The sequence below is a fragment of the Astatotilapia calliptera genome, chromosome 20 (assembly GCF_900246225.1).
Source record: "Astatotilapia calliptera chromosome 20, fAstCal1.2, whole genome shotgun sequence".
NCBI classification, from domain to species: domain Eukaryota; kingdom Metazoa; phylum Chordata; class Actinopteri; order Cichliformes; family Cichlidae; genus Astatotilapia; species Astatotilapia calliptera.
Window position 1 is genome coordinate 2454792 of NC_039321.1, and position 27112 is coordinate 2481903.

Consider the following 27112-nt stretch of genomic DNA (forward strand, 5'->3'; position numbering starts at 1 on the left):
AGCCTCTTCTGTTTTGATTACTGGCTAATTTGCATGATACACCCTGCTGTGAGCTCTTTCTCTCTCTCACACACACACACACACTCACACTTGCAGACACACACATTTCTACTGTGCTTTACGTCAGTGTGACTGATAAGATTTCAGCGTTTTATTATCAGAGAAACAATAGACTGCAGCTAATGACAACTGTGTGTGTGTGTGTCCTGTAACTACTGGGACCAGAAATCTTTGACTTTTTTATTATTATTATTTTTGCTGTGTGAAAGCAGCGCTCTCTTGGATGGATCATCAACATTCCCGCCCTCGCGCAGTAAATAAACGCAGCGCGTCACGTACCGCAGCCACATTTCAGCCAAACGCTGCTGCAACAGTCATAACACGTCCGACAGCTGCGTGAGCAGCGGGGCATTCGTTTGGCCTTTTCAAATATCTGACCCGCTACTGGCCAGATTACTGTGACATTTGCTGCAGGTACTTTTCGCCTCCAAGAGGATCAATCCTGATGACGCTGATGACCACCTGCAGGATTCCAATCAACTACAACAAACATGCATCTAGGAAGCGAATGTTAGCAACAGATTGAGGAAGTGTTTGCAATATCAGAAGGAAAACAGTTTCCTAAAATATCTATAACTAAAGCAACATTATGTGGTTCTGGTACGGTGTAGACGCCACTTTGAATCCTTTTGTAAGGTCTTCTCTTTCAGTGGCCAGTTGAAGGTTTATATCAGTACACAAGCCGTTCCCGTGAGCCTAAAACGCAGGCGTCAGCCTGTCATAAACACTCTGTTTCATACATATTTCTTCTTCTATGGTAACTAAACTGTGGTCATCTTAGACTGGTAGCACAGGAACTCCACCATCGACTGTTCAAATCTTCTGTTTGTGAACGGTAAGTCAGAGGAAAGCTGTCTTGCAGGCAGGGTGGCCTTGATAGGATAGGAGCTCGGCTTGTTTGAGAGACAGCATAAACTGAGGGGGCACCAAGATAAATATGGATTATCCTGAGTCCTGGGTCATGCCAAGATTCTCTAAGTGGAGTCGAGGAATAAAAATATGGAGCTGGAAATGGCGAACGTTGTAAACCGGTGGCTCAGTCTCACGCAGATTTGTTTGAACCTCGGTTCTGAACTCGAGGCGGTCTCTTTGTGTGTTTTCCAGAAGCTGAGACAACTTGTGGGAAGCAGCTGATTGGTTGACCTTTGTGGGGAGGCCCGGGGGTCAAAGGCCATGGCAGGTCGACTTCTCCTCTTCCTGTTTGTCTCCGTGGCGCTCTGTCACGCTCATTTTTCTTCTACGCAACGCCTGAAGCCCCGCCTCCAGAGAGACAGACGCAACATCCGACCAAACATCATCCTCATCCTGACTGATGACCAGGACATGGAGCTGGGTGACTGAAACTCCACTACAAGCCTTATTATAAGCATTAGTCTGACTGTCTGTACTGTTAATGTAATTGTTGGTAACACGCTGGTGTGGACATAAAAAAGTCTCAGTTTAACAGTAATACACAGTTAACATAATATTACACTCGTCATATCAATACATCGGACAGATCTCGTTTGAGCAGCTTGAGCAACTGAGCTTTACTTCCAAGTCAAAGTGTTTGAATCATTAAGTAACTCCTTTATCTTGTTCTTTAACAGGTCGGAGTGCAATGATCACTGTCTGGGAGCCTTTTTAGGGCTAACTTCCTCTCTGCGATCCAAAAATTTATCTTCTATTATTAACGACATACAGCTGGAAATGGCTGTTGTCTGCTGCTGTCTGAGATTATGATCCCATTTTTAACTGTATCGTAGATTGTGCAGGCGTGTTGCAGGAAGAGAGAACTTTTGTTACTCTGTAACCTCTTCGCTGCTTGTTAGACTCATTGGGTCTTGTACTGGCTTAGTAGCTCATTGCTCTGACCAGAACACGTGTGGTAAACTCTTTAAACATTTAAAGCTTACTAAGAGTAACGCCTTTCTGAGCCGAGCAGTTTCTGTCATATTTCAGGCTAGCTCGTAGAACAAAGCTGCTGGGTTTGCGTCAGAAGTTGGTGAGCGTGGTCTCCGCCAGTGCAGCTGCCCTCAGAAGAACCTGTAAACTGTTCTAATGGTCGCCAAACCACGACTTTACTGATATAAAGCGAGGTGTCAGAACTCGTTATTGAGGGCAGAGGCGAGGAAAGAATTGATCTTTAATCATCGAGCATTTTAAATAAGAACCATGTTTCAGGTGTCGCTCTCCATTTTATGTCGAGGCTTATGAGGCAAATGATTTTGAACAATTTTCAACAGAAACCAAGGAACTTATCACCAAAGCAGGTGGACAAGCTTTACAATGTGCTAACCGTGGGTTTCTCCATGTAGGGTCGATGCAGGCAATGAATAAGACTCGCCGCATTATGGAGGAGGGCGGGACTTCCTTCTCTAATGCCTTTGTGACCACGCCCATGTGCTGTCCGTCACGCTCAAGCATGCTCACTGGGAAGTAAGTACAGTTCCAAAGATGGAGGTGCCTACTACACCCGAAAAGTGAAGCCAGAGCCGTTGGCCAGCAGGGGGCGACTCGTCTAAGTGCAAAAAGACAGCCGATGTATAAACTGTCTACAGGAAAAAGGTCGTTCCTGACCTCAGTAAAGACTTCAATGATGAGGTCATGGTTGGGTGCTAGTTTCAAATCTTTTAAATACAAAATGATGTTAATTTTATTAATCAAGTCAAAGAGGATAATGAAGCACATTTAAGGATCGATCAAGTTCGACCTATACCGAGCTTGATGATTTGCCGAATGCTGTAACCAGTTATTCCACCAATTATTACATGTCAAAGGCAATTTGCTCCTCAGTTGCTCTCCATCGGCTAGTCTACTCACTTTCCCCACTTACACCACCTTTAAGTAGTAGCTCCTCTCTGAGGTAGAAGGAGGCCCGCGGTTTTGAAGCAACAACAACTACCCAAGAGCAGCAGTGGCGTCTGACAGATCACAGGTTCCTTGAACAATGACAATAACGGGTTATTCTATTCTTCTATTCTTATGTTTTGTAAGCAACCAGCTGCTTATGAGTCATTTACAGCTTTTTCCAGTTATCGTGTCTTGGCTGTGGGTTTCTGCAGAGAACCAGCCTGATGCAGGTGTTAAATTAATCAGCTGCATGCCTCAGTGTGAGATAATCTGTGCCCCAACAGGTCAAAGCTGGTTTGGCGGCCCAACGAAGACGTTAGTAATATTAGACAGGTGATTTTAATGTCTTCATGTGTAAAGGAAAGAGTGAAAATCCTATAATGGATGTGTTTTATTACCAAAGCGCTATTAGCAGAACTATTAAAATAACTTTACATGAGACTTGGGATACAAAGTGCGAGCCTCTTGTAGTAACACGTGTTCTGTCTCCCTCAGGTATGTTCACAACCACAACACCTACACCAACAACGAGAACTGTTCCTCGCCGTCTTGGCAACGGCAGCACGAGCCACGGACCTTCGGCGTTTACCTCAACGACACTGGATACAGGACAGGTAGGCAAATACACAAACACGCACTCGGGCTTTGTGAGGCTTCTGTTAATACATCTGTGCTTTTTCTCCAGCCTTCTTTGGAAAGTACCTGAACGAGTACAACGGTTCGTACGTTCCCGCCGGGTGGAGGGAATGGCTCGGTTTGGTGAAGAACAGCCGCTTCTACAACTACACGCTGTGTCGCAACGGCGTGCGAGAGAAGCACGGAGCGCAGTATCCACAGGTGAGGACACACAACACAACTCTGTCGCTGCACAGCAATGCAAGTTTAGCATGTGGCTAAAATTGAAATGAACTCTGATCCTGCGCTGACTGCTTCGTCACTGATTCGGTGGATGTTAAGTGAGTTTTAACTTAAAGTGAAGAAAATCAGGGTTAATAATAGTGATGTGTGTTGTTGTGCTTCCAGGACTACCTGACCGACCTGATCACGGCAGAGTCGATCCGTTACTTCTGCTCTTCAAAGCGACTTTATCCTCACCGCCCTGTTCTGATGGTTCTGAGTCACGCGGCCCCTCATGGACCCGAAGACTCTGCCCCGCAGTACAGCACCGCCTTCCCCAACGCATCGCAGCACATGTAGGCCTCCCACAGACACACACAGTTATCTTTTCTTCGACTTGCATTCATTTCCTAGAGAATTATCCTAAAAAATAAACCTGCCGTCATGCAAAACGTCATGATTTACATTGTAAGGACTTAATTTTTGTCCCCATAAGGAAGTAGAGTCCCCACAGTGCAACTGTGGAAACACATTTATGTCCTCACAAAAGTAGTAATGCAAGTGCACACACGCATGCACACATACAATGAGACTAAGCCACTGTAATCCAGCAGAACAATGGAGCAGCTCTGTTCTGCACCACGGGATAAATCCTGAAGCAAGACGACTGAAACGGCACAATCCTCCCTAACACGTGTGTGTGTGCTTGTGTGTGTGTGCGCGTGTGTGTGTACGTGTGAGTGTTAATGAATACATTAGTTTTATTTACTCTCTTTACATGAATTTGAGTCCAATTTTAGCGAACATGACAAAGTCCATGAGCGAGTCTCGCATCAGAGATACGTTTCCTTGTTTATGATCTGACTGGGAGACGGCTGAACAGACAGAGACATCACACTGAAATCTTTTTCATCCCGCAGATATAAACAGATGCCCGAGGAAACTCCGGCTGGACTCCTGCTGTCAGGAGACCATTTAAATCCCATTTAAAGCTCACAGGGATTTTTATGCAGGTTTTTCTATTCTTGTAACACAAAAACGCTGCTGGAAGTACTCGGAACAGACAGTAATCCCTTTCCTCTGACAGTCAGTGCATAACTCGACGCTCATACGCTGGAATGATCAGCGTTTGACAGTTTTGTCTTTGTGCACAAAGAACAAAAATGCAGCACAGGCGCAGAGTTGCTTCTCCTTTTATTATTCAGTATGAATTAGAAAGCAGGAACCCAGCAGCACTTGCAAAGTCTAATTTAAACCTTATTGACGGGACCGAACGATGGCTGATTAAGACCCAGCGAATCAGTGCGACTGAGGAAACGTGTGGTGCTGCAGACTTTAATGAAAGTGGAGACCTGTTGTGTTGTCAAATTCTGAAGAAAAGGTCGGGTTTAGGCTGCAGCTTCTCCCCGAAGTAATAAACAGCCGTGCATTCAGCTTTAGTCTCGTAAATAAAGACAAAATGAAGCAGAAGGAAAGAAAACATTTTACCTTTCTGCTCTGAAACAGGCGCAGAGGCTGCAAGCTGAACGCTGAAGACAGCAGTGGGAGCGTACAGCCATAGATGCTAAAACCATTTTGTTGTACCAGCCTGTAAACCTGGGGTTCTGTGGGGATTGACTCACTTTTGGACATGGTCTCATTGCCGATTAGAGGAAATGCATTTCTGTGTTGGCTTCATTTCATTTCTCAACACCTCAAACGAATCCAAAGCCAACCGACATTACTGGACCAGAACCAGTAGACAGTGATCAGGCAAGGAAGGCAGACATTCACCGTCCTTGTTTGCCTACCGATCTGCTTCAAATGTGCTTACTGTGACGCATCATCATGTCAGTTACACGCAGTTTAACAGTTGAATGCAATTCTGCTTTTCGGTAGCTGCACTTGCAAAATGCATGAAAATGCAATGAAAGTGAATCTGGGAACAGCGCCTCAAAGAGAACTGTTTAAATGTCAACAAACTGTCTGCTTGTCGCCTGGCAGGTTTGAACTCAGCACCTCATTGCTGTGAGGTAACGGTTTCACCGCAGCTGCACTAATGAGGCGCGCTGCAGTCCTTCAAAATGAATAAAGTCAATCTTCCCTAAAACGAGTTCACGAGCTCCACACGTGTCAGCTGACCGCCTGTCAGACGGACCGAAGTGTTCCAGCCCGCCTGCGCCCGTGCAGATGCTTCCAGCTGCCCACAGCATTTCTGTCCCGACGAGGAAATTTAATTATGAAGCTGCCGAGCAGGAGCGAGGAGAGGAGTAAACGAGTTAGCTGATGGGAGTCATTCATTATCCACGCAGAACACAGTGCAGGAACATCTTCTGCAGCTAACACAGCAGGAGGACAGAGACTGTGTTATTAATGAAAAGGAGCATCTGCTGTCATCACTCCTCACACAGCCTGATGTGTCCAAACATGATATTACACTCAGCTACACACAGACACGCACACATCACACGTGCGGTTCATTCTAACACTGCGTGGAATACATTTGTATTCATATTCAGCCTGGTGTTTTGTTTATTGCCTCCATATATACATAAAAGTTAGAGGAAGCATTCAGACTCGGTGTCTTAAACTTGGTGGGCAAACCCACGCTGATAAGAACAGCAGTAAGATGCTTCCTGTTGTTGGTCACATCTCAGGAGGGTGACTGACCGGCTCCTCCTTACAGAAACTCTCTCAATCCTTCAGCTTTCTTGGATGCTGTTCAGCAACTCCAAGCTTCAGCTGTCTGGACAAAGCCATGACCTTTATGTGCTTCTTCTTCAGTCACTGCTTTGTTGCCTTGGTGCCTTCGGTCACTGTCTTGCTGAAAGACTCATCAACTCATCTTCAGTGTTCTGGCTGAGGGAAGGAAGCTCTCATCCAAGTTCAATCCATGCAGCTCCATCCTACAGCCAAGTTGTCCTGTATCCTTAACAGAAAATCTGATGATGTCCTCGCCTCCGTGCTTGACTGTGGTTGTCGTTTGAGCCGTCTTCCTTCCAACCCAGCACGTCCAGTTGGTGCCAAAGAGCTCGATGTTGGTTTCCTCAGCACTTTCTTCCAAGCCTTCTCAATCATGCAGTGTGTTACCAGTGGGGTTCATGGTGACTGTCGTCCCAACTGCCTTCAGATTATTAACAACCACCTTTCTCATGGTCATTTTCACCCTGTGAGGCAAGACCTTGCATGGAGCTCCAGACCCAGGGTGGCTCATGGTCATTTATATTTTGTCCATTTGCAATAATCTCACCAACAGTTGTCACCCTCTCACCAGGCTTCTTGCTGATGGCCGTGTAGTCCAGCGCTCCCCCGCCACGGACCGGTTTAATGTCAGACAATATTTTCACAGAGCCTTTAAGGTCTCGTGGATAATTACAACAGAATAAAACGATACGACCGAGACAAAAACTGTGGTGTTTTGTAAATATAATAATAAACGGGAAGTCACTGTGTAACTGTGTAACTTTATTAGCAGCGTCCTCCTGAAATGCGCCAACAACACTGAGAGTAACATCCTCCTCGCTGCCCCTTAATGCTCTCTGGTCGCTATGGTAACGTGTAAATATTTCTTTCAAAATAAAACACAACTACAACACGGGAAATGACCCAGGGAAACCGAGTTACCGATAAAAACTCTGAAAACCACCCGAGCCTCAACTCTCCCGGCCCCGTACCAAACGACTCACGGACCGGTCCCGGTCTGTGGCCCGGGGGTTGGGGACCGCTGCTGTGGTCCATTCTAAACTTGTGCACGTCTACAGTCTCGTCCTTTGAGAGTGAGCAAACTTACAAATTCATGTTTTTCTATTTTAGAGATTAGTCCTCCTTTAAAATACGGTCATGCCATAAAGCAGGAAGTTGCTGTGAATCCAAAAAGCATGTGGAATGGTTCAGTTTTGCAGTTTCTGCTGTTATCGACACATTAAACCATAATCACAAAGAGAAGACGTATTTTTAGAAGAGCAATGTTCAGACTGTTCGGCACATCGCTGGCTCGCTCACTTCACTTTTAGCCTAAACTCTTCTCGGGTAAGTCTGTAAGCAGCTTGTGGATCAGGCATTGCTGCCTCATAGCCAGTAGACCTTTACAACCCTGCTGGAGCTCATACAGTTTTTCATTTCTTCCATTTCCTGTTTTTCTCATTTAATTTCCTGTTGCTGCTGCAGCAGCTTTAGTAAATACAAGTCTTGTTCCTGATCAGTTCACACAACTTACCGAGACCTGACATCAGCACAGACATCGAGCAATTACTGCCAAGGTCTGCAGGCCACAGGCCAAGTCTGAGGGCCTTCGTATTAAGTGATATTTCCTCTTGTAAAGTTAAGTGAAATAAAAATAACAAAAAAGACATTCAAAGGACCAGAAATGGAGACAAACTGATCACAGAGACGTTAACCAGTGAAAAAGAAGACACAATAAACACAAGTGGATGTGGAAATTTCTTGAAAGAAGCATGAAGCAGATGAAACATGTTTGCAGACTGAACGACCACAAGCTGACACAAAACAACCACAGAGAAACACACAAAGATGTTGGAGATGAGAAGGCACACAAAATGAAAACAAGGATGCAAAATGATACTAAAGGATTGCACAGAGTCTCAAAACGACCACAAACACTTCAAATGGACTGAAAGGAGACACAAAAATAAAACAAATGGGTGCAAAACCACCACAAAGACACACAAAAGAAAAGTTCAACATAGACCAAAAACACATTTCTGTCATCTGTAGACCTTTTTTTCTTTAGCATGCTGCTCTAGTGCCCATCGTGTCATAATTCATCCTCGACCACAGATACAACAACACATCCAATCATCGTGGAGCAAAGTCACTCACAGAGCTAACTTGGCTGTTACTGTAGAGCAGGGCTCGGCAACCTTTCTGATGATGAGTGCATCTAAAATTTCAGTGTGCCATATGATTGCATTAGCAATAAATGTAATAAAGCTCTATATGAACAGTTACACACTATGTAGAGCCACTTTATAGGATTATATTTGTTCGCAGATGTTGGCAGCTATCAGCGAATAGTTATCAGCTATTTGGAAACAAAAATGACTTTTTATACACAAAAGCAAATGAACTGTACAACAGAAAATACAAATGCTGTTTATGGTCTCCTCACAACAATGATAAGAAAAATAAACTGGGCCAACATGGCATGTTTGTTAATACAGAGACACACATGTTAACGTGATCTCTGGTCTCCCACTCAGAGACACAGGTCTGCGAGTGTCCAGCATTCAGACGGCTACCTGAGGACTCATGTGAGAGAAAATCTGCTCACACAGACATGTAGAGCCAAACACTGTCAATAAGGCCTCTGCAATGTTCTGAAGACAGTTAAGCTTGTCAGGTAGTGATGTCCAGCAGGTGAACATGCAGCTCCATGAACACGCACAGCTGTGGATTCCAGCTGCTTCGATGTTGCATTAACTGACATTAACTCAGCCAGTTAATGTGAGACAACCAGCTGCTCATTAAAGCTTTCTGGTTTGATCAGAAAAGAAAACATTGGTCCAAACACCTGAAAGTCCCGAAAACGCATTGTGAATTCTGTCTCGAATCTACGGATGTATCCGTGTGTCTCCACGGTGCTGATGCTGCGCTGAGCGGAAAGCTCCTGAAGTATTTGAAGTGTTGGAAAGTGGAAATTTCAACATTGCTTGAAAAAACTGCCAGCTAGCAACGTCCCTCTCACCAGTAAGCTAAGTTATTTTTAGCCAATTACAAGCTGAATCTGGTAGTTGGGGTTGTTAGCTAAGATACCGTCATTAAGAAGCAGCACAACTAATGTGTGTATGTGAGCTGATTTGTGATGTGCACCGCTGGCCCGGCCATTTATTTTTTAATGCACCTTCTCAGATTAATGCACTGCATTTTGACTACAGACCGGCCCACCAGGTATTATAGGAAAAGCCATAAAGCCTTTGAATGAAAACAGACGCTGTTGTGACAGTGATGTGCAGTCTTGTTGGTATATGTATGATTTCTATACATTTTATGTCATACTAAAAACTTTGGTTGTAAGATTCAGATAATTATTTATTAAAAGCGAGACATTTTAAATGAGAATAAGAAAGAAAAGTATTTCTTTGTGCCCCCCTCTCCCTGTTAATGCCCTACATGGCCCCCTGGCAACACTTTGCTAGACCCGCCCCTGCACAGTTACCAGCTGTCAGCTACTTAGAAAAGGATCCTGGTGTTATTTGTCTCTCAGAAACAGTTCATAACTTCCCTTCAACTCATTCATGCTGCTGTTGTTTACCGCGACATCCGCTGGTTTCCTCTTTCTGGCGCAAAGTGATAAACAAACAAGAGAGAAAAGCTGATCAGCTGATCATTGATCAGTTTCATGATTGAAGTAGAAACAGGAGAGGGAGGGGAGAGGATGAGAGGAGAAGAGGCAGCTGTGCAGCGTAAAGACGCAGAATAAATCCAGCTTTGTGTCTTTTTCCATTCTAGCTGAAGTTCGGGACAAACTGCGTCCCTTCTCAGCTCAATATGAAACGCGTAACATTTTCTCTGAATGCGGGACGATTATGTTTTTTACGGGATGGTCGACAAGTCTGCTAACTAACCTTATGAATAAAATAAAGTTCACTATCAGTAACATCACAGCACCCACCCAGCTGTCATGCTAGCTAGTACGCAATACGAGTTATTGTAACTGACGGTTAAAAGTCAGCACAACGAAAATAAACTCCACCTAAACTTTGTTTATATCTGACCCAGATAGACTGCAGGTCATAACTTCTTACCTGAAGTTCAGTTCACCCTTGGACCGGCTTCCGCCTCTGGTCTCTCCTCGTCCTGCCTCCCCTTTCCCTCATCCACCTGCTGGCCTTTATGCTAGCTCCGCCATAGCCACCACCAAACAACTGTGTTATTTCTACACATCGGCCAGCATCTGGCCAATCCACCACCTTTCATTGTTTATACCGTTACAAAAAAAAAAAAAAAAAAAATCATCGGCCCATAAAAACGAAAAATCACATCGGCCCACTGGGCAAATGCCCGGTATGCCCGATGGCCAGTCCAGCTATGGCCGTGTCTTCAGTTAACCATGCGTGCTCAGGGTTGCTGACCCCTGCTGTAGAAAGTGTGTGGCAGTTGCACAGCTTTGCCCTGTGATTTACACATATATACGACTTTGCACAGTTTGTCTTTGAGTCGGTATTTTGATGGTAGTCAGTCGTTTCTTGATGTCAGTGATTAGTGGACTCCATTTCTCAGAAGCTGGGATTGGAAGTACTTGGGGGGAGGAAAGCCTCAAATTCGTGATCATTATGCTTGGATTTGTCTGGGAAATCCATCCTGTATCTTTCACATAGAGGTTTCTCCACAACATGTTTGAGGCAACCGAGAGTCAGTCTCATGATTAAACTTATAATACAATCTGTTAACACACTGGAAAAAGCAGAACAGAGCACATTTAAAGCACTCGCAGCATTCCTCTCTGATCACATGGCATCACATTGCTCTGATATACAGAGCTTTGGTTGTAAACGGTGCTATCACAGACTATCCAAAGCCAGATCGTCTTTTCAGCACAAATAACTCAGGATTTACCCAACACTCCACCTGTCTTATCTCCTTTCCTGTCACTGTTCTTCTCACCAGTACTCCCAGTTATAACTACGCGCCGAACCCAGATAAGCACTGGATCATGCGTTACACCGGCCCCATGAAGCCCATTCACATGGAGTTCACCAACATGCTGCAGAGGAAACGGCTGCAGACGCTTCTGTCTGTGGACGACAGCGTGGAGAAGGTGGGCACTAACACACAAGCACACACACGTCTGGTATTGCTATCCTCGTGGAGACATCTCATTGACATAATGCTTTCCCTGGCCGCTTACCCTAACCATCAAAAATGAATGCCTAACCCTGACGCTTACCCTAACCAGAACCTAATTGTAACCCAGACACTAAAACCACATTTTGAGTGTGAAAAATGCCTTCAACCCCGTGGAGACCAAAATCCAGGTCTGTTGGTCCCCACAAGGATAGCAAATGTCAGATTTTGACCGGAACACACACACACACAAACCACCAGCTACACACTTGATGGCTGGAAAAAGATAGCTTGTGTTATTAGGCAAGGCAAGGCAAATTTATTTGTATAGCACAATTCAACAACAAGGTGATTCAAAGTGCTTTACAGAGACATTAGAAACAAAAACAAATAAAAAGCATGATTTAAAATTGATTAAAACAAGCAAACAAACAAACTAACTAAACACACACATTTCACACCTGTTCGCGCGATCTGAACCCTTATCGTAAGGGGAGCTACCAGTCCTTCTGTGGACGAGCTACTTTCTATTTTAAATTCCCTGAATTTAAAATACTCTCTAGACCCAGTCTAGACCCAGCTGGGGAGTTACCCAGAGCTCTAAACCCACTTAACAAACAAACAAACAAACAAAACAGTATATAAAATCAAAACAGATAAAATCAGAACAGTAGATAAAATCAGTAGTTAATGTAAGTTTTGAAATTTAAGCTTAACAAACAAACAAAACAGTATATAAAATCAAAACAGATAAAATCAGAAATAGATAAGATCAGTAGTTAGTGTAAGTTTTGAAATTTAAGCTTAAAAGTGTGGATTTGGTGCTTTATTCAAATGCAGCTGAGAACAGGTGAGTCTTCAACCTGGATTTAAATAAACTGTTGTTATAACAATGACCAGGACAGAGACCCGATCAGCCAGAACCCTGTTACCATGGTTCTGAATAGGTAGATATCTTCAGCACTCAGGCTCACCCGAGCCCAAACTTCTCGTTGAGAAAGGGGTGTCAATTGCATTTAGGGACCAGTTGATCCAATCCATAATTCCTCTTTTAGATTTTAGAGAACAGACTGTGAGAGAGTGTTCTCACTACTGTGTTCAGTTATACACCGTTTTGTGATCACTGTTGTTGATATATTTGTGGGGGCTGAAATTTTACTTTCAAAGAAAACACAGTAATGATCAGACAGGCCCACATCAGACACAGTAACCTTTGAAATGCTCAGGCCTTTGGAGATCAGTAGGTCAAGAGTGTGTCCTCTATTATGTGTGGCCTCTGTTACATGCTGAGTCAGCCCAAAGTTGCCCAGAGTGTTACTCAGGTCTTTAGTCCCTTTGTCCTGAGGGTTGTCCACATGGATGTTAAAATCCCCAACAATAATTACACAGTCAAAATCAACACAGATCACAGACAGCAGTTCACTGAGGTCATTAAAAAAGTCTGTGCAGTATTTGGGAGGCCTGTAAACATTAAGAAACACAACTTTGGATGGGGCCTTCAGCTGTAAAGCCACATATTCAAAAGACTGAAAACTTCCAGGAGATAGCTGCTTACATTGAAATGATTCATTAAATAAGACAGCAACCCCTCCTCCTCTCCTGCTCACCCTGACCTCACTGATAAAACTGTAGTTAGGAGGGGTCGTCTCGATGAGAACAGCTCCACTGTTACTTTGGTCCAACCAAGTTTCAGTTAGAAACATAAAATCAAGGCTGTGCTCAGTGATTAAATCATTAATTAAAAATGTTTTCCCAGCTAAAGATCTAACGTTTAATAAAGCCAACTTAAGTGTTTTAGAGGCATTATTTGCCACATGTCTCCTTCTGTCACCTAAAAGTACAGAAATGTTAAAACCTTCTAGTAAACAGGGTCCCAGCTTCTCCTGGGAAAAGTCACCACTGCCATAATCCTCGCAGCCCGGACCCTCCACACATCACACATCAGACTGTGGAGACAGGGCATGAAGGTGGTAAGGAGGAACTAAGGGGGACGAGGCTGGGCAATGTGACTTCGATTGCTCTGTTGAGGGCGGGGCTCGATGGCGAACCTTTGGCTGCTCTGGTGGGGGGGTTTATGGGGGACAAAAAGGGATTGGGCCGGGGGGTAGATCTGAGCCCAGCATTGACCCGCTCCATCATCTCCTCAGTGAATTTCAGGTGTGGCGAGGAGGGAGAAAGGGAGGGGGAGGAGGGTGATGGCCTGTCAGGGGTTTGGGGGACTGGGGAAGGTCGTGGTCCCTGGTCCTGGTCGTTGGTGTTGTTGAGAGAGTTGGAGGCAAATAGGGACCCCTCTTCTTGCCTCAGATGTCTCTCCTTTCTGAGGCTCTTCCCAGGTGGGGGCAGATGGAGCTCCTCCTCAAGGTTTCTGCTGGGCTTTGTCTGTTCTTGGAGTACTGTTTGTTCCTCTTTATGAGATAACTCCTCTTTTATCTCAGCCTTGGCACCAAGCACAGATGGATGACGTATGGAATAAAACAAGTTGGAGGTGAACAGTTTCGCCCCTGACTTGTTAAAATTAAATCCATTTGCTTTAAACAGATGCCTGTTGTTGATAAAATGCACTGAGTGGTCAGTACATAATAGTAATGGATTGCATTTATATAGCGCTTTTCAAGGCACCCAAAGCGCTTTACAATTCCACTATTCGTTCATTCTTACATTGGTGGAGGCAAGCTACAGTTGTTATAACAACGACCAGGACAGAGAGCCCGGGGATCGAACCGGCGACCTTCCGGTTACAGATATGCTTCCCAACCCCCTGAGCCACGGTCGCCCGTACATGCTGATATAAGCCATTTATTCAGTGCAAACAACCTGCTGAATCTCTCGTCTCCTCCTCTGACCGGCGGTACAGGTCCACTGATGAATACAGCTGCATTCAGAGAGTTTACAGTATTTAATAATCCAGTAAAGTCCCGTTTCAGAACCTCCGACTGTTGTTTGGACACATCGTTTGACCCTGTATGCAGAACAATGTTTGTCACAGTTGGATATTCATCTGCAATTTGAAGAATTCTCTCCTTCAGGTTGTTGACCATATCGTTAGGAAAGCAGAGGACTTTAGTGTTCTTACCGCACATCATTTGTACATCCTTTACGGCAGAGTCACCCACAATCAGAGTTTCAGGCCTAGCCTTGAGCTTTCCCTGTGGTCTTTTACTTTTCAACAGATTTTCAGACCTTACTTCGCTACTTTTAGATGGATGGTTGTCCAATATAGATCCAGGGTCCTTTGATAGTGGAGCAAATCTGTTCTGCAGTTTCACATTCAGTTGTTTTGAAGGTTTGTTGTTAACCTTCCTATTCACGGTTGTCCAGTCCTGTTTCCTCTCGTATACAGGGGTAGAAGAGCTTCTCTGTCTCGTAGGAAGTGAAGGCCAGTCGGTTTCAGAGATTTCAGCTCGCTGTGCCCTGCCTGTGATACGTCCTCCCCCTTCCAGGAGACATGATTTATGTCTTGGTTTTGCACCAAGACAGTCCAGGGGGGGATTATCGCTTGAGGATTTATAATAATGCACAGAGTCTACTTTCTTGGTCATGTTATCTGTGCTCCTTAGCTGTGTACTAGGTTGCTCATCGCCATTGTTTTGAATCAAAGGCAAGGTTGTTTCATTTCCACACAGTCCATTTACCTCCACGTTTACTTCTAAGCGATGAATTTTTGTCTCCAGTACTGCAATCTTCTGCAGGAGGCTGTGGTAGTCATCTGTGGAGAGGGAAGGCATCTTGTTGCTAGTTAGCCTAGCGGTTAGCACCTTTCCAGGCTATTGAGGCTGCTCGGTGCCCAGATGCTGTAATCAGGCTTCAGCTGTGTGTAGGCCACAGACACACGGAGCGCTGAGGATAAGGTAACTATAAAAATGTTGCTGTTTCTGTTAAAAACGCTTTAGTCCTAATGATCTATAAGTGTCCAGAAGCTATCGCAGGTAAGCTCATACAGGAAAAAAGGGAATAAATCAGCATAAAAATCAATAAAAGAAGCAAAGCATTTAAAGAGCAAAGAGGAAGCGTCCACACTCACAAAAGTGAGTCAAGTTTGGTGGAAGTGTGAACAGATAAAAGATGACCAGTGTGCAAAATCACTCCGTTTTTTTAAGCCACAGACTGAAATGGTGTTGTTTGTTTCTCAGCTGTATAACATGCTGGTGGAGACGGGCGAGTTGGAAAACACCTACATCATCTACACGTCAGATCACGGCTACCACATCGGCCAGTTCGGCCTCGTTAAAGGTACGAACAGAGAATAAGGTTCTTGTGTCTGCCTGATTCTTTTTCTGCCGATGGAAGAAAGAATTTGTGATAATTTTTATAACTGATTAAACTTGATTATCATCTGGAAACATCCTGATTTGTGATTTAAAGGATTAGATTTTTTTTTAGTAGGAAAACAGCTGCAGTGCAGGGAGGAACACTGTGAGATGTGTGCCAGACTCATTTTAAGAACCCTTCTCCAGCAGATGAAGCAGCATTATGTACAAAATAAACAGCGAAACAGCACAAATTCTAAGAGTCTGGAAATTGGACAATCGCTCTTTGTGAGTACGGGCTGAACAGCAAACAGAATTTCAGATGCACGTAAAGAACATCTGAAGAATCCAAGATAATAAAATGTTTGAGTTTAAAGGAACAAATGTTTTGTGTTTGATCATCAGAAAACTGTGCTGAGCATGAAGATAACGTCAGAACGTGACAGCAAAACACACCTGTGTGTGCGAGCTTCAGTGTCACCACCTCAGCTACAAACCACAGCATTAATAACGTGTGTGTGTGTGTGTGTGTGTGTGTGTGTGTGTGTGTGTGTCTCCAGGTAAATCTATGCCGTACGAGTTTGACATCAGAGTCCCGTTCTACATCAGAGGACCTAACGTGGAGCAGGGCAGCATGTAAGCACACACAGCTCAACAACAATTCACTGCACAAAGGCGCCGCCGATCCTCTGAACTCAGTGATAACTTTAAACGTTACTTTGTTCAGTCCATAAAACACAGACAGCTGTGGCCGCCTGCTCATGACCACAGCAATCGCAAGAAGGGTTTTAGTGCACCCCCCTCTATTTTCACAGACTCCACCTCCCACATGCCAGCTGGTTAGGGAATTCACATTTTCCCCATGCAACCTGCATGTCAGGGGCTCACTGAGGCCCGAGGTCACCTTCCCATGCACCTGTGGACCCTTCCTGACCACCTGCATGTGCACATTTACAAGCAAGCATCAGCTTCTTTGTCAGACTGATATTCAGGTAGAAATCTGGTGATGAGAGCTGGCTCTCCATCCACACACCAAACAGTCATTTTCAGGTAATGAATCATTACCAGCCACTCAAACTGTGGCGCACGCCATCATGTCCCAGCACACGGACTTGTATGATCCAATTCTAGCAATTTGTTTTTAAAGAGCATCTCGTCAAATAATACATATATTGATGGTCTCTGTTGTTGGCAGTTGATTAAAAAAAGCACTTTGCAGGGTACTTTTAGGCCAAGCAGTTAATTAATTTACTGAGTAAATAATAATGCAATCAGTAATTAAAATGCATGTTTTTTGCAGCCCAATTAAATGTACAGAAAAGAAAAATAAGCCTTAACCAACAAGGCTCAGCTATCAGCAACGTCTCTGCTTCATTGGAGTCGTTCCTTTTTTAAATTCCTGTTCCTGTTTCGAGCAGCAAACAAACCCTCAGTGCTCAGCACCACATGGTGGATGCAAGGGAAGAGAAGCTGATGGAGCATGTACAAAAACCTGCTGGTTTTGGTCTCCACCACGAGCGTACAGGCTGCTTTAAAAAATCTCAGAACCAAAAATATAAAGAATCTGTGGAGACGTGAAGCAGCAGAAAGATCGTATCCATGAAAAATGTGACAGCACTGTTTTCTTCAGAGTGTGCTACTGTGTGCGTTTGTGTGTGTCAAATTGAATTACCACAGTCAGAGCGGTTCCACGAGATGATCACGGGTTCAGGGCGAGAGTTTCTTTCCCTTCTTCGGAGCAGACGTTATTGAGATAAAAAACACTTTGTTTGCAATACTTCACAATAAATGTCCCCGTGAACTTTCCCCCCTGCTCTCCAAACCCAACAGAAGTCTGTAAAAGCTCTCGGGTCTGTTTTGCCTTCAGCAATTCACTTTTAAAATATCAGTACAAAGCAAGATGCGACGAGTAATTTGTCCTTTTTTAACATTTTCCATTATGTGTATTTTTTTAATCTTCTGGTGTTCTGCTGTGGCAGCAAACACCGTTTTCATGGTGGAAGATTTCACTTAAAAGGTTTTGAGGTATAACAAAAAACAAATTTTTGCCCCTTATCTCCTGTGTCTTTCAGGAAGTGTTGTTACCTACAGTCTGTAAAAGAGGCGTAGCATAGGCGGAGGAGGGCTCGTCAAATAAATGAGTTAATTTAAGAAGATCTGACTTTGTGTGTGTGTGTGTGTACATGTTTAGATATCTTTGTGAGGACAGAAAAATTGGCATGCTTGTGGGGACCAATAGTCACTCATGAGGACACAATGCCCGTCCCCACGAGTTTGAAGGCATTTTGAGGATGAAAATGTGGTTTTAGTGTCAGAGTTACATTTAGGCTGTGGTTGGGTTTAAGCTGAAGGTTAGGCACTGATTTTAGATGGTTAGCTTAAGCAGCTAGCATTATGTCAATGAGATGTCCTCACTAAGATAGCAAAACGAAAGTGTGTGTGTGTGCGTGTGTGTATGTGTGTGTGTGTGCACAGCTGCAATAAAACCATGTATGATGCATCTGTGCCACATGTCACATTTAATGAATGTCACATGAAAATTGAAGCCCTGTTTTGGTAAAAAGGAGACATTTATTAAAGTCTTATTAACAGTTTCTTTTTCGGATTTCGCTATGACAACATGAAGCTAAAACAGGCACACATATAATAAAATAAGCGCTCATACTCTGTTTGCATGTTTGTGTCAGTAACCCTCACATGGTCCTAAACATCGATCTGGCTCCGACCATCCTGGACATCGCTGGCGTCGACACGCCTCCAGATATGGACGGAAAGTCGATAATGAGTCTGCTGGACACAGACAAACCTGCCAACAGGTACACACACACACACACACACACACACACACACACACACACACACACACACACACACACACACACACACACACACACACACACCTAAATGCCAGATTGTTAAAGCATTTCACTTCCTTGTTTTGTAACCATCTGAAGGAGCTGTTGCGTCACCGTTTTCCCAGCTAAGATGCTCTTTAACCATCTGAGCGCTCAAAGAGCTTCTGAATAAATAAACAGTAGTTTTTTCATGCCATTAATCATCCTAAACACACAAACCATTAAACACAGATTGAAGTTCATTTCTCAGAGTTCACAGTGAGGTAATCAGCTGCTTGTTGAAAACAGAGGTCAGAGAACAGAGACACATCACCAGTATGTAAATCATCTTCCTGCAGAGAGTCGTTGGAGCAGCAGGGCGTCTCTCAACTGTAACGACCTCATTTAAACTCCTGGTTGCGCCGCTATTCGGCAGCACAAAGAGCCATCTGGTTCGCCTGGAGCGAGAGAAATATTCTATTAATATTTATAATGATCAGAGCGTCAACAAAGGCAAACATAAAGGTCAGGAGGTCGGAACAAACAGGAAAGCGTTTCGGGGGGCTGTCAAACCTGCCGAGCTGAGGCGAAAGGATTTTGCACACAGGGTCGCGGTTTAGTGCCGATAACCTAAACTGGTGATCATTTCATCTCCATACACCCTCCTGTGAGGACTCATGATACCAAATGTGGATTCATCCATCAGTAAAAATAGTCCCCAACTACAGGAATGTGTCAGATTTGATTGGTAAACGGACCGTGACCATCTGTGTAGGAAACATCGGAGCTGCTTTCAATTAATGAAACTATATCTGTTTGTCTTCACTGAGAACCGCTTCACTCTGTGTTGCTCATAATAAGTTGTACATGCTGTCAGGTCAATGGAAACAATCCATTTGGTGCTCAAGTCAATTGTAAATGACTTCATTAGGTAAGTTATAGGTGACTGGACTTATTCTGTGAGTGGCTTCTTCCTTCTAAAGCTGAGGTTTCCTTTCCTACTGTGGTTGGGAGATCTTTTCCACAGTCACTTCATCCTGTTATCCCGCTGTGATTGCCAGTGACCAATACATCGCTGTCGGTAGCTGAGGGGGGGTGAGGTGCACTTGCTAAGGTTTGAAGGTTATATAGCTGCTGGTGTTGGACACACACGCAAAGGAGTTTAATTCCCACTTCCAGGTTCAAGGGAAAGTAGATAAACTACACCAGCGTGAGAGTCTCAATCACTTCTAATGATGAATGATTTAGTCTGGCTTAATTAGTGGACGGATATCAGCTGAGCAGCTAAAATGTAATTAAGTCTCTGCAGACCTAGAGCTAAATGAAGCCCTAAGGGAGGGATGGACGGAGGGATGGATGGATGGAGGGAGGGAGGGAGGGAGGGGGGGATGGATGGACGGATGGAGGGAGGGAGGGAGGGAGGGATGGATGGATGGATGGAGGGAGGGAGGGAGGGAGGGAGGGATGGATGGATGGATGGATGGAGGGAGGGAGGGATGGAGGGAGGGAGGAAGGGAGGGAGGGATGGATGGATGGAGGGAGGGAGGGAGGGATGGATGGATGGAGGGAGGGAGGGATGGAGGGAGGGAGGAAGGGAGGGATGGATGGATGGAGGGAGGGAGGGAGGGAGGGATGGAGGGAGGGATGGAGGGAGGGAGGGAGGGAGGGATGGATGGATGGAGGGAGGGAGGGAGGGAGGGAGGGAGGGAGGGATGGATGGATGGATGGAGGGAGGGATGGAGGGAGGGAGGGAGGAAGGGAGGGATGGATGGAGGGAGGGAGGAAGGGAGGGATGGAGGGATGGATGGAGGGATGGAGGGAGGGATGGAGGGAGGGATGGATGGATGGAGGGATGGATGGAGGGAGGGATGGAGGGAGGGAGGGAGGAAGGGAGGGATGGATGGAGGGAGGGAGGGAGGGAGGAAGGGAGGGATGGAGGGATGGATGGAGAGATGGAGGGAGGGATGGAGGGAGGGATGGATGGATGGAGGGATGGATGGATGGATGGAGGGATAAACCCGAGTTTCAGTAGATTGCACAGGTTCACGAGGGTTCGAGTAGTGAAGGTTTTTGAGGTCCATGTCAGGTCAGAGACTTTGGGGGATGTTGCAGCTGAATGAGAACAATAGTTCAGAAATTAAAGTCTTCTAAAACGTTGTCCGTACAAGCAGACATGCTGTTTGTCTTTTTTCTGGTTAAACATGTTGTGATGCAGCCGTATCTTTGTGTTTTTCACGTTGTTGAATTTAAATCAAACCAGATATGTGTCTTTAAACCTGAAACGTAGCGTTTTTAGCTGTACTCTCAGTTCTGCAGCACACCGAAGCCTCTGAGGATATCTGTCTGAACATTTGAATAGAGTCCTTACATTCTGTGCTGAGACGAACTTTACAGCAGCTGTTCCCTTTTTATTATCTGTGAGGTGCAGAGGAAACACCAACAGTAGCTGAAAGACTGATTACCGAGAGTTTATTCAGAATAATGGACTGATTCTGTGCAGATTCTCCCAGAACAGTCTGCTCTTTGCAGTTAGGAGAATTAAACCAGACTCGTCTTGCAGCAGCTAACAGCTCACAACAAGCACATGATTATAGATTCCTGGTGTTTTTCAGGAGGAGCCAGATTTTCAGCAGCACAGGACAAAACAGTGACTGATAGCAGTTTACAGCCAACAAATAAAGAAAGAGGGTCCTGTTGTGCTACAAACATGAGAACAGACACTGCGCAGGCATTTACAGATAGTTTAGTCTTCCACGTTTGACTGTTTCGCTGTGGTCAGAAATCCAGTGTGCGCCTGTCTTCACACCTAAAAACACAAGTGTAACTCGTGTGTTATGATTCTAGGTCATGAATAAATATGGTTTCATGTACAGTTGACCAAAAATGATCATAATTCTATTTTTATTTGTGCCAGTTTATTGCAACCTGGACTTCATCTGTTTGCTTGTTAAACATATTTCAAACAATACCAGTGTAGTGAAAAGGCGTTTGATGTTTTCCATCAATCCATCTCCTTCTGCTTAGCCAGTTCAGACTCATAGATAAGCAGAAGTCGAACACCAGTCTATCACGGTCTGCTATAATCGCAATGACAGTATCGACAGCTGCACTGCAGAGCCAACAAGAAGACAGCCCCCTGATAATGAGGGTGCATTTGGTGAAATGGGTCTGCTCTGGATCCTTTACTGCTGAAATCTGCAGGCAGGAAGAGCAACAGAAAGACATCCAGCACATGTGAGCAGACATAAGCAGCTGTTATGACAGTCACAGATGCAGCGTGAAAAAGGAGGCGTGGGTATGGTTGCAAAGCGGCTTGCAGATGTGCAGTCACTGTGAGCAGGTTAAAGCAGTGTACCGGCTGCTGCTGCGAGTTCTCCACAGTAACGTTGGGCAGCAAATCTCACTTTCACAGTTTTATTCAAACATTATTTTTCACACAGTCTCTGACTCTCTGTGACCGGCTGTGCTGCACCGGCTCTCAGACTCACCGCTGAGCATCTCGTGTCTCTCATCTGCTACAATCTACATGCTGTCGGGGGAGGGGTTAATTAGACGTCCCCAGCAGGTGTCCCACCCTCCTCATCAGACACACTGCTCTACCTCTCCTTCCTGCGACTGCGCCCAGAAACCACAACCCGCCTCCACAAGCCGCTTAAATAGCGTGCCCTGTATAAGACAGCCAATTAGATGCTTTAAAGGGTATTAGCAGAGCCATCAGCTGATGTGGGCTGACACCGAGGTCAGCTGATTTGCCACAGCTGAGTTGGCCTTCATGGTCTGCCTGAGCTAACACCAGGATCAGTGTTATGCTGTGTTTTTTCACGTATAAAAAGAAACTAAATGATAAAAATAGTTTAAAATAAGGATGTTGGGCATTTGACAACAAAGCTTCTGAACGTGCCCGACTCTGCCCGGAGCAGACACAGAACAGGCAGGAGGGATTTTGTTGTGAACACCTCGCTGTGGCCTCAGACGTGAGACGACTCGACAGCTCGGCTCCCACTTGTTGCTTCTATCTCTTTAAACCGTTGTGAACAGCAGAGAATCGGTGGATAGCGGTGCTGTCCTTCAGGTCACCAGCAGCTTCTTAATAGTTGCACTTAGATTTAATTCGCTGACTTTTTACAGACTTTCTACATGTTTTCACATAAGAAACAAAAATCTTATGAGCTCCGTTTGGCCAGGGTGTGTTTAGCATCTCCCAGCTTGTGGCTAAAGTTCAACCCAACCCTAAACCTAAGCGCTGCGCTGGCAACTGTTTGGATGTAAAACTAAAAAAATCCAAATATTTCGTTGTTTGCTGCGCTGATGGCTGTCATATTGGAAACTTAAATGAGTCCTTCTTCATTGTGTTTCAAACTTTGGAGACAAGCTTTTACATCGAGCAGCAACATTTTCCGCCGCCTTTGTGTGTAAATCCTCGTCGCAGCCTCATTATCATGTTTGTGTCTTTCTGTGCTGTTTATTCTGTGAATCAAACAACTGGAAAAAGTCCTGCAGTCGTTTCCACTGCGGTGACTGTTGTTCTTTTAAGTGTAGGAGGAAAATCAAAATGTTGTTCCTGAAAGTTAACGTTACAAACATCCCAGAATAGAAACCAGATGGAGTCACGCGCTTAATGAGGGGACGGTATGAGTATTATATAAATGTGTGTAATGCTCGATGATTTGAACTGAAATGAACTCGCTGCTCCTGACGTGGCTGCGAGAGGAGCTCCAGCCCGAAGTTTAGGGGTGTAAAATGAAGCGGCGATGCACATTTAGCAGCTCGTTCAGACGCCGCTTCAGTAAAGGCAGTCGTGCTTAATGGAGTCGACGTGAAAAAAGAAGAAGGTGAGGTGAAGGCGGGCGGAGGGTGCGACAGTGTTGGTTGTGGGTTAAAAATAGCAGGAGAAGTGCAGGAATTCTGATTCTCGCTGTTTTCATCCTCTTCTTCAGGTTTCAAGTGAACAAGAAGCCGAAGGTGTGGAGAGACTCGTTCCTGGTGGAGAGAGGGTAAAGACGACACATCACTGCTGCTGCTCGGGAAAATATAACACATAACAGTCTACGTTCAGTGCAGAGTGTAACACAGCAGCTGCTCTCACTGCTGGGAAAACATGGCAGCCAGAACTACTGTCCTGAGTCATGGACGTGCAGCTGGTGTCGTCCACCCGGTGGAAGCAGATCTGCCTGATGATCTTTGGTTAATTAGTAAAAACTCATAATAACTCTGAGACAGATATTAATCACAGCTTAAACACATCATTAAGCTTTGATTCAGTCAAATGTTCTTCTAACGGAGGGCTAAAGGTTAACTTTTAAAAGTTTGTAAAGAACTCTCGAGTGAGTCGCTCGCTGGCTTCGTCTCCGTGGCATCGACCCCCACGCTCGAGGCCACCGAAGCATTTACACAGAAAAAAGCAGCTTTCTTGATTCAGACAGAAGAAATGCATAAATGTGCCAAAATAAACTTTTATTAACTTTGAATCATGAATTCATTAAACATGCAGATTTCCTCCCTGCTCGTGTTTTTACAGGAAGCTGCTCCACCAGGTCGTCGAAGGTAAGGAAGTATCGCAGGAGGAGAACTTCCTGCCCAAACGCCAACGAGTGAAAGACCTCTGTCAGAGAGCCGAGTACCAGACGCCCTGCCAGCAGACGGGACAGGTACAGTAAGACTTCTGATTCATTTACTCCTCGACTCCTGATCCTACTTCTCCCAAAGGTATCACGTTCCTTCTCCATCCTTGCACTACAATAGTCAGATTTTTTTATAATCTCCTGAATCCAATGACTTCACTCCTGATGTTATTATTGTACTTTTGATCTAGCTGCTTATTCCTCAATGCATTATCTTATTCCTCTCTTTTACTCTGGAATACCTTATTTTTCCTGAGTCAGTCATATGAGTTTCACTGCGTAGCCGTCCATGAAACCACTCAGAATTCTCTGAGTTTGCATCCACTGACTTCACTCCTGATCTCATTACGTGTCCCTGATTGCATTACCTTACCTCCAGTCTTAACTTTACTCCAGAATACGTTCCTAATTTTCTATTTTCTCCAGAAACCTTATTTCACTCCGTTCACCAAATTAATCAAATTCACTCATAAAATTATCAGTATTCCTATAAATTTGGCTCCATTGAACTTACTTGACTGTACTTTTGATCCCATTACTTAATTCTGATTGCAGTACTTTATTCCAACCCTTTGCTCCACACACCACACTTTAGATCAGAAGCAGGTTTGGAGCGTTCCCTTTCCTTCCACTAAAATGCTTTTTCTCTAAACTTCCTTCTGGTAACCCATTCCTGGTCCCATTATCACTCTTTTAAATGACTCTTATCCTTTTCCTTACTCCAGAATCCTATTCTGTGCTCCATTCTGCTCCCAATCCAATTAAATCATTCTTTCAAACCTTATTATTTTCCCAATATCCTCACATCCCATTTCTAACGTCTGAATCTGAGATTTATTCCTGATTCTACTCGTTTTTATTATTATTTCATTCACATCACATTATCACATTCACTCCATTCCTCAGTCATAATCCAGTAAATGTTCCTCTTTGGTAAATTGCTTTATTCAAGATCTCATTGCTTTGTTCTGCACACTCCTATTTGCTATTTCTTATTTTACTCCAGAATAATGTTCTGCTGGGTCTCCCCTGATCCTGTTGTTTGTTTACAGCACACCTTACCACTTTATTCTAGTCTTCATCTCGTTATTTGAGTTGTGACTTCATCGTTTCGTTCCTCACTCGGGACTCTACATTTCTCCATCCAGTTATTTCTTCCTGATTCCATCATTTTGTTCACAATTGAACTGATTTACTCTTAATCCCTGTTTAATCCTCGTCTAATCACTTCATCCAGATGCTATTTACTCTCAACTCCATAACTTCCAGAAATCCGAATCCATCCATCCATCCATCCATCTTCATCCGCTTATCCGAGGTCGGGTCGCGGGGGTAGCAGCCTAAGCAAAGAGGTCCAGACCTCCCTCTCCCCAGCCACCTCCTCCAGCTTGTCCGGGGGAATACCAAGGCGTTCCCAGGCCAGCCGAGAGATATAATCTCTCCAGCGTGTCCTGGGTCTGCCCCGGGGCCTCCTCCCGGTGGGACATGCCTGGAACACCTCACCAAGGAGGCGCCCAGGAGGCATCCTTGTCAGATGCCCGAACCACCTCAGCTGGCTCCTTTCGATGTGGAGCAGCAGCTGCTCTACTCTGAGCCCCTCCCGGATGGCCGAACTTCTCACCCTATCTCTAAGGGAGAGGCCAGCCACCCTTCGGAGGAAGCTCATTTCCGCCGCTTGTATCCGCGATCTCGTTCTTTCGGTCACTACCCACAGCTCGTGGCCATAGGTGAGGGTAGGGACGTAGATCGACCGGTAAATTGAGAGCTTCGCTTTTACACTCAGCTCCCTCTTCACCACGACTGACCGGTGCAGCGTCCGCATTACTGCAGCCGCAGCCCCAATCCGTCTGTCGATCTCCAGCTCCCTTCTCCCATCACTCGCGAACAAGACCCCGAGATACTTGAACTCCTCCACTTGGGGCAGGAACTCATCCCCGACCCGGAGTGGGCACTCCACCCTTTTCCGGCTGAGAACCATGGCCTCAGATTTGGAGGTGCTGATCCTCATTCCCGCTGCTTCACACTCGGCTGCGAACCGCTCCAGTGCGAGCTGGAGGCCCTCACCCGATGAATCCGAATCCCATATGTTTAATTTCTCTGTGCTCCTAACTGCTCCTCCTCTGCCAGTCTCATCGTTTTACTGCTACGATCCTGTCGTTCACTCCTGATCCTGTGGCTTCAATCACAGTCTTATTGCTCATTATTCATGCTTCGCTTTGACAGAACATGCAGGCTATAAAGTTTGCACTCTTTCCGATGCAGTTTTTCTTTGGTCTGTGCAGTCTTCGGTAACAAGCTGTTTCAGGCGGGAAAGCTGGGATGGCTACCGCTCCAATAAACAGAGACTTGAAAGAAGCAGGGTAGACTTGTGCCACAGAGATGAAAAACCAGATGTCATCTCTGTAAACCAGACACATACAATAACTGCAGTAACGACTGGAACGACCAGAACACAATGGACTCGCTGAATGCTGCAGCATCAAAGAGACGTGGAGAGAATCGAGATGCGACAGCACAACAGAAACTTTTCTGCCAGACATTTAGAGCTGTGTCACTGTGTGTTTGTGTTCACGCTTGTTTGAGGTTAATTACACTTGTCGAAAAATCCCTTTAGCAAGTTGATTAGTCTCTTAGCAACAGAGTCTGCCGGCTGCTGGGTTGCTGTGATAAACAGCCCCAAGAAAACTGCATTTATGTGTGTGTACTTAATAATTCAGGCATTTGTCGCTCTTTAATAAGCGTGAGTGACTCAGGGCAACAGTCGCAATTCATTCGGGTCATGCTAATCTTCTAATGAACAACTACAGAGTCACGATGCAGCCGCCGCTGAAAGCAAAAGAAGACTCTGAATGTATCGTGCGTGTTTACGAGGCAATCGACGGCCTCTTCCCAGCCTCGC

At 45.0% G+C, this 27112-nt stretch overlaps 1 protein-coding gene across 6 annotated transcripts in view; it reads left to right on the forward strand.

Annotated features, from left to right (window-relative positions):
• The window catches only part of sulf2b (sulfatase 2b), a 120323-nt gene that overhangs the window by 82274 nt on the left and 10937 nt on the right, over window positions 1-27112 (forward strand). For all 6 annotated transcript variants that reach the window (XM_026155034.1, XM_026155039.1, XM_026155038.1 and 3 more), the window contains 11 exons: window positions 1165-1393; window positions 2358-2478; window positions 3388-3506; window positions 3578-3729; window positions 3916-4085; window positions 11335-11485; window positions 15642-15741; window positions 16319-16394; window positions 18446-18574; window positions 23530-23586; window positions 24111-24240. In XM_026155034.1, the coding sequence (XP_026010819.1) occupies window positions 1234-1393; window positions 2358-2478; window positions 3388-3506; window positions 3578-3729; window positions 3916-4085; window positions 11335-11485; window positions 15642-15741; window positions 16319-16394; window positions 18446-18574; window positions 23530-23586; window positions 24111-24240 (1365 nt within the window). In that variant the 5' untranslated portion in view covers window positions 1165-1233. The remainder of the gene's footprint in view (window positions 1-1164; window positions 1394-2357; window positions 2479-3387; window positions 3507-3577; window positions 3730-3915; window positions 4086-11334; window positions 11486-15641; window positions 15742-16318; window positions 16395-18445; window positions 18575-23529; window positions 23587-24110; window positions 24241-27112) is intronic.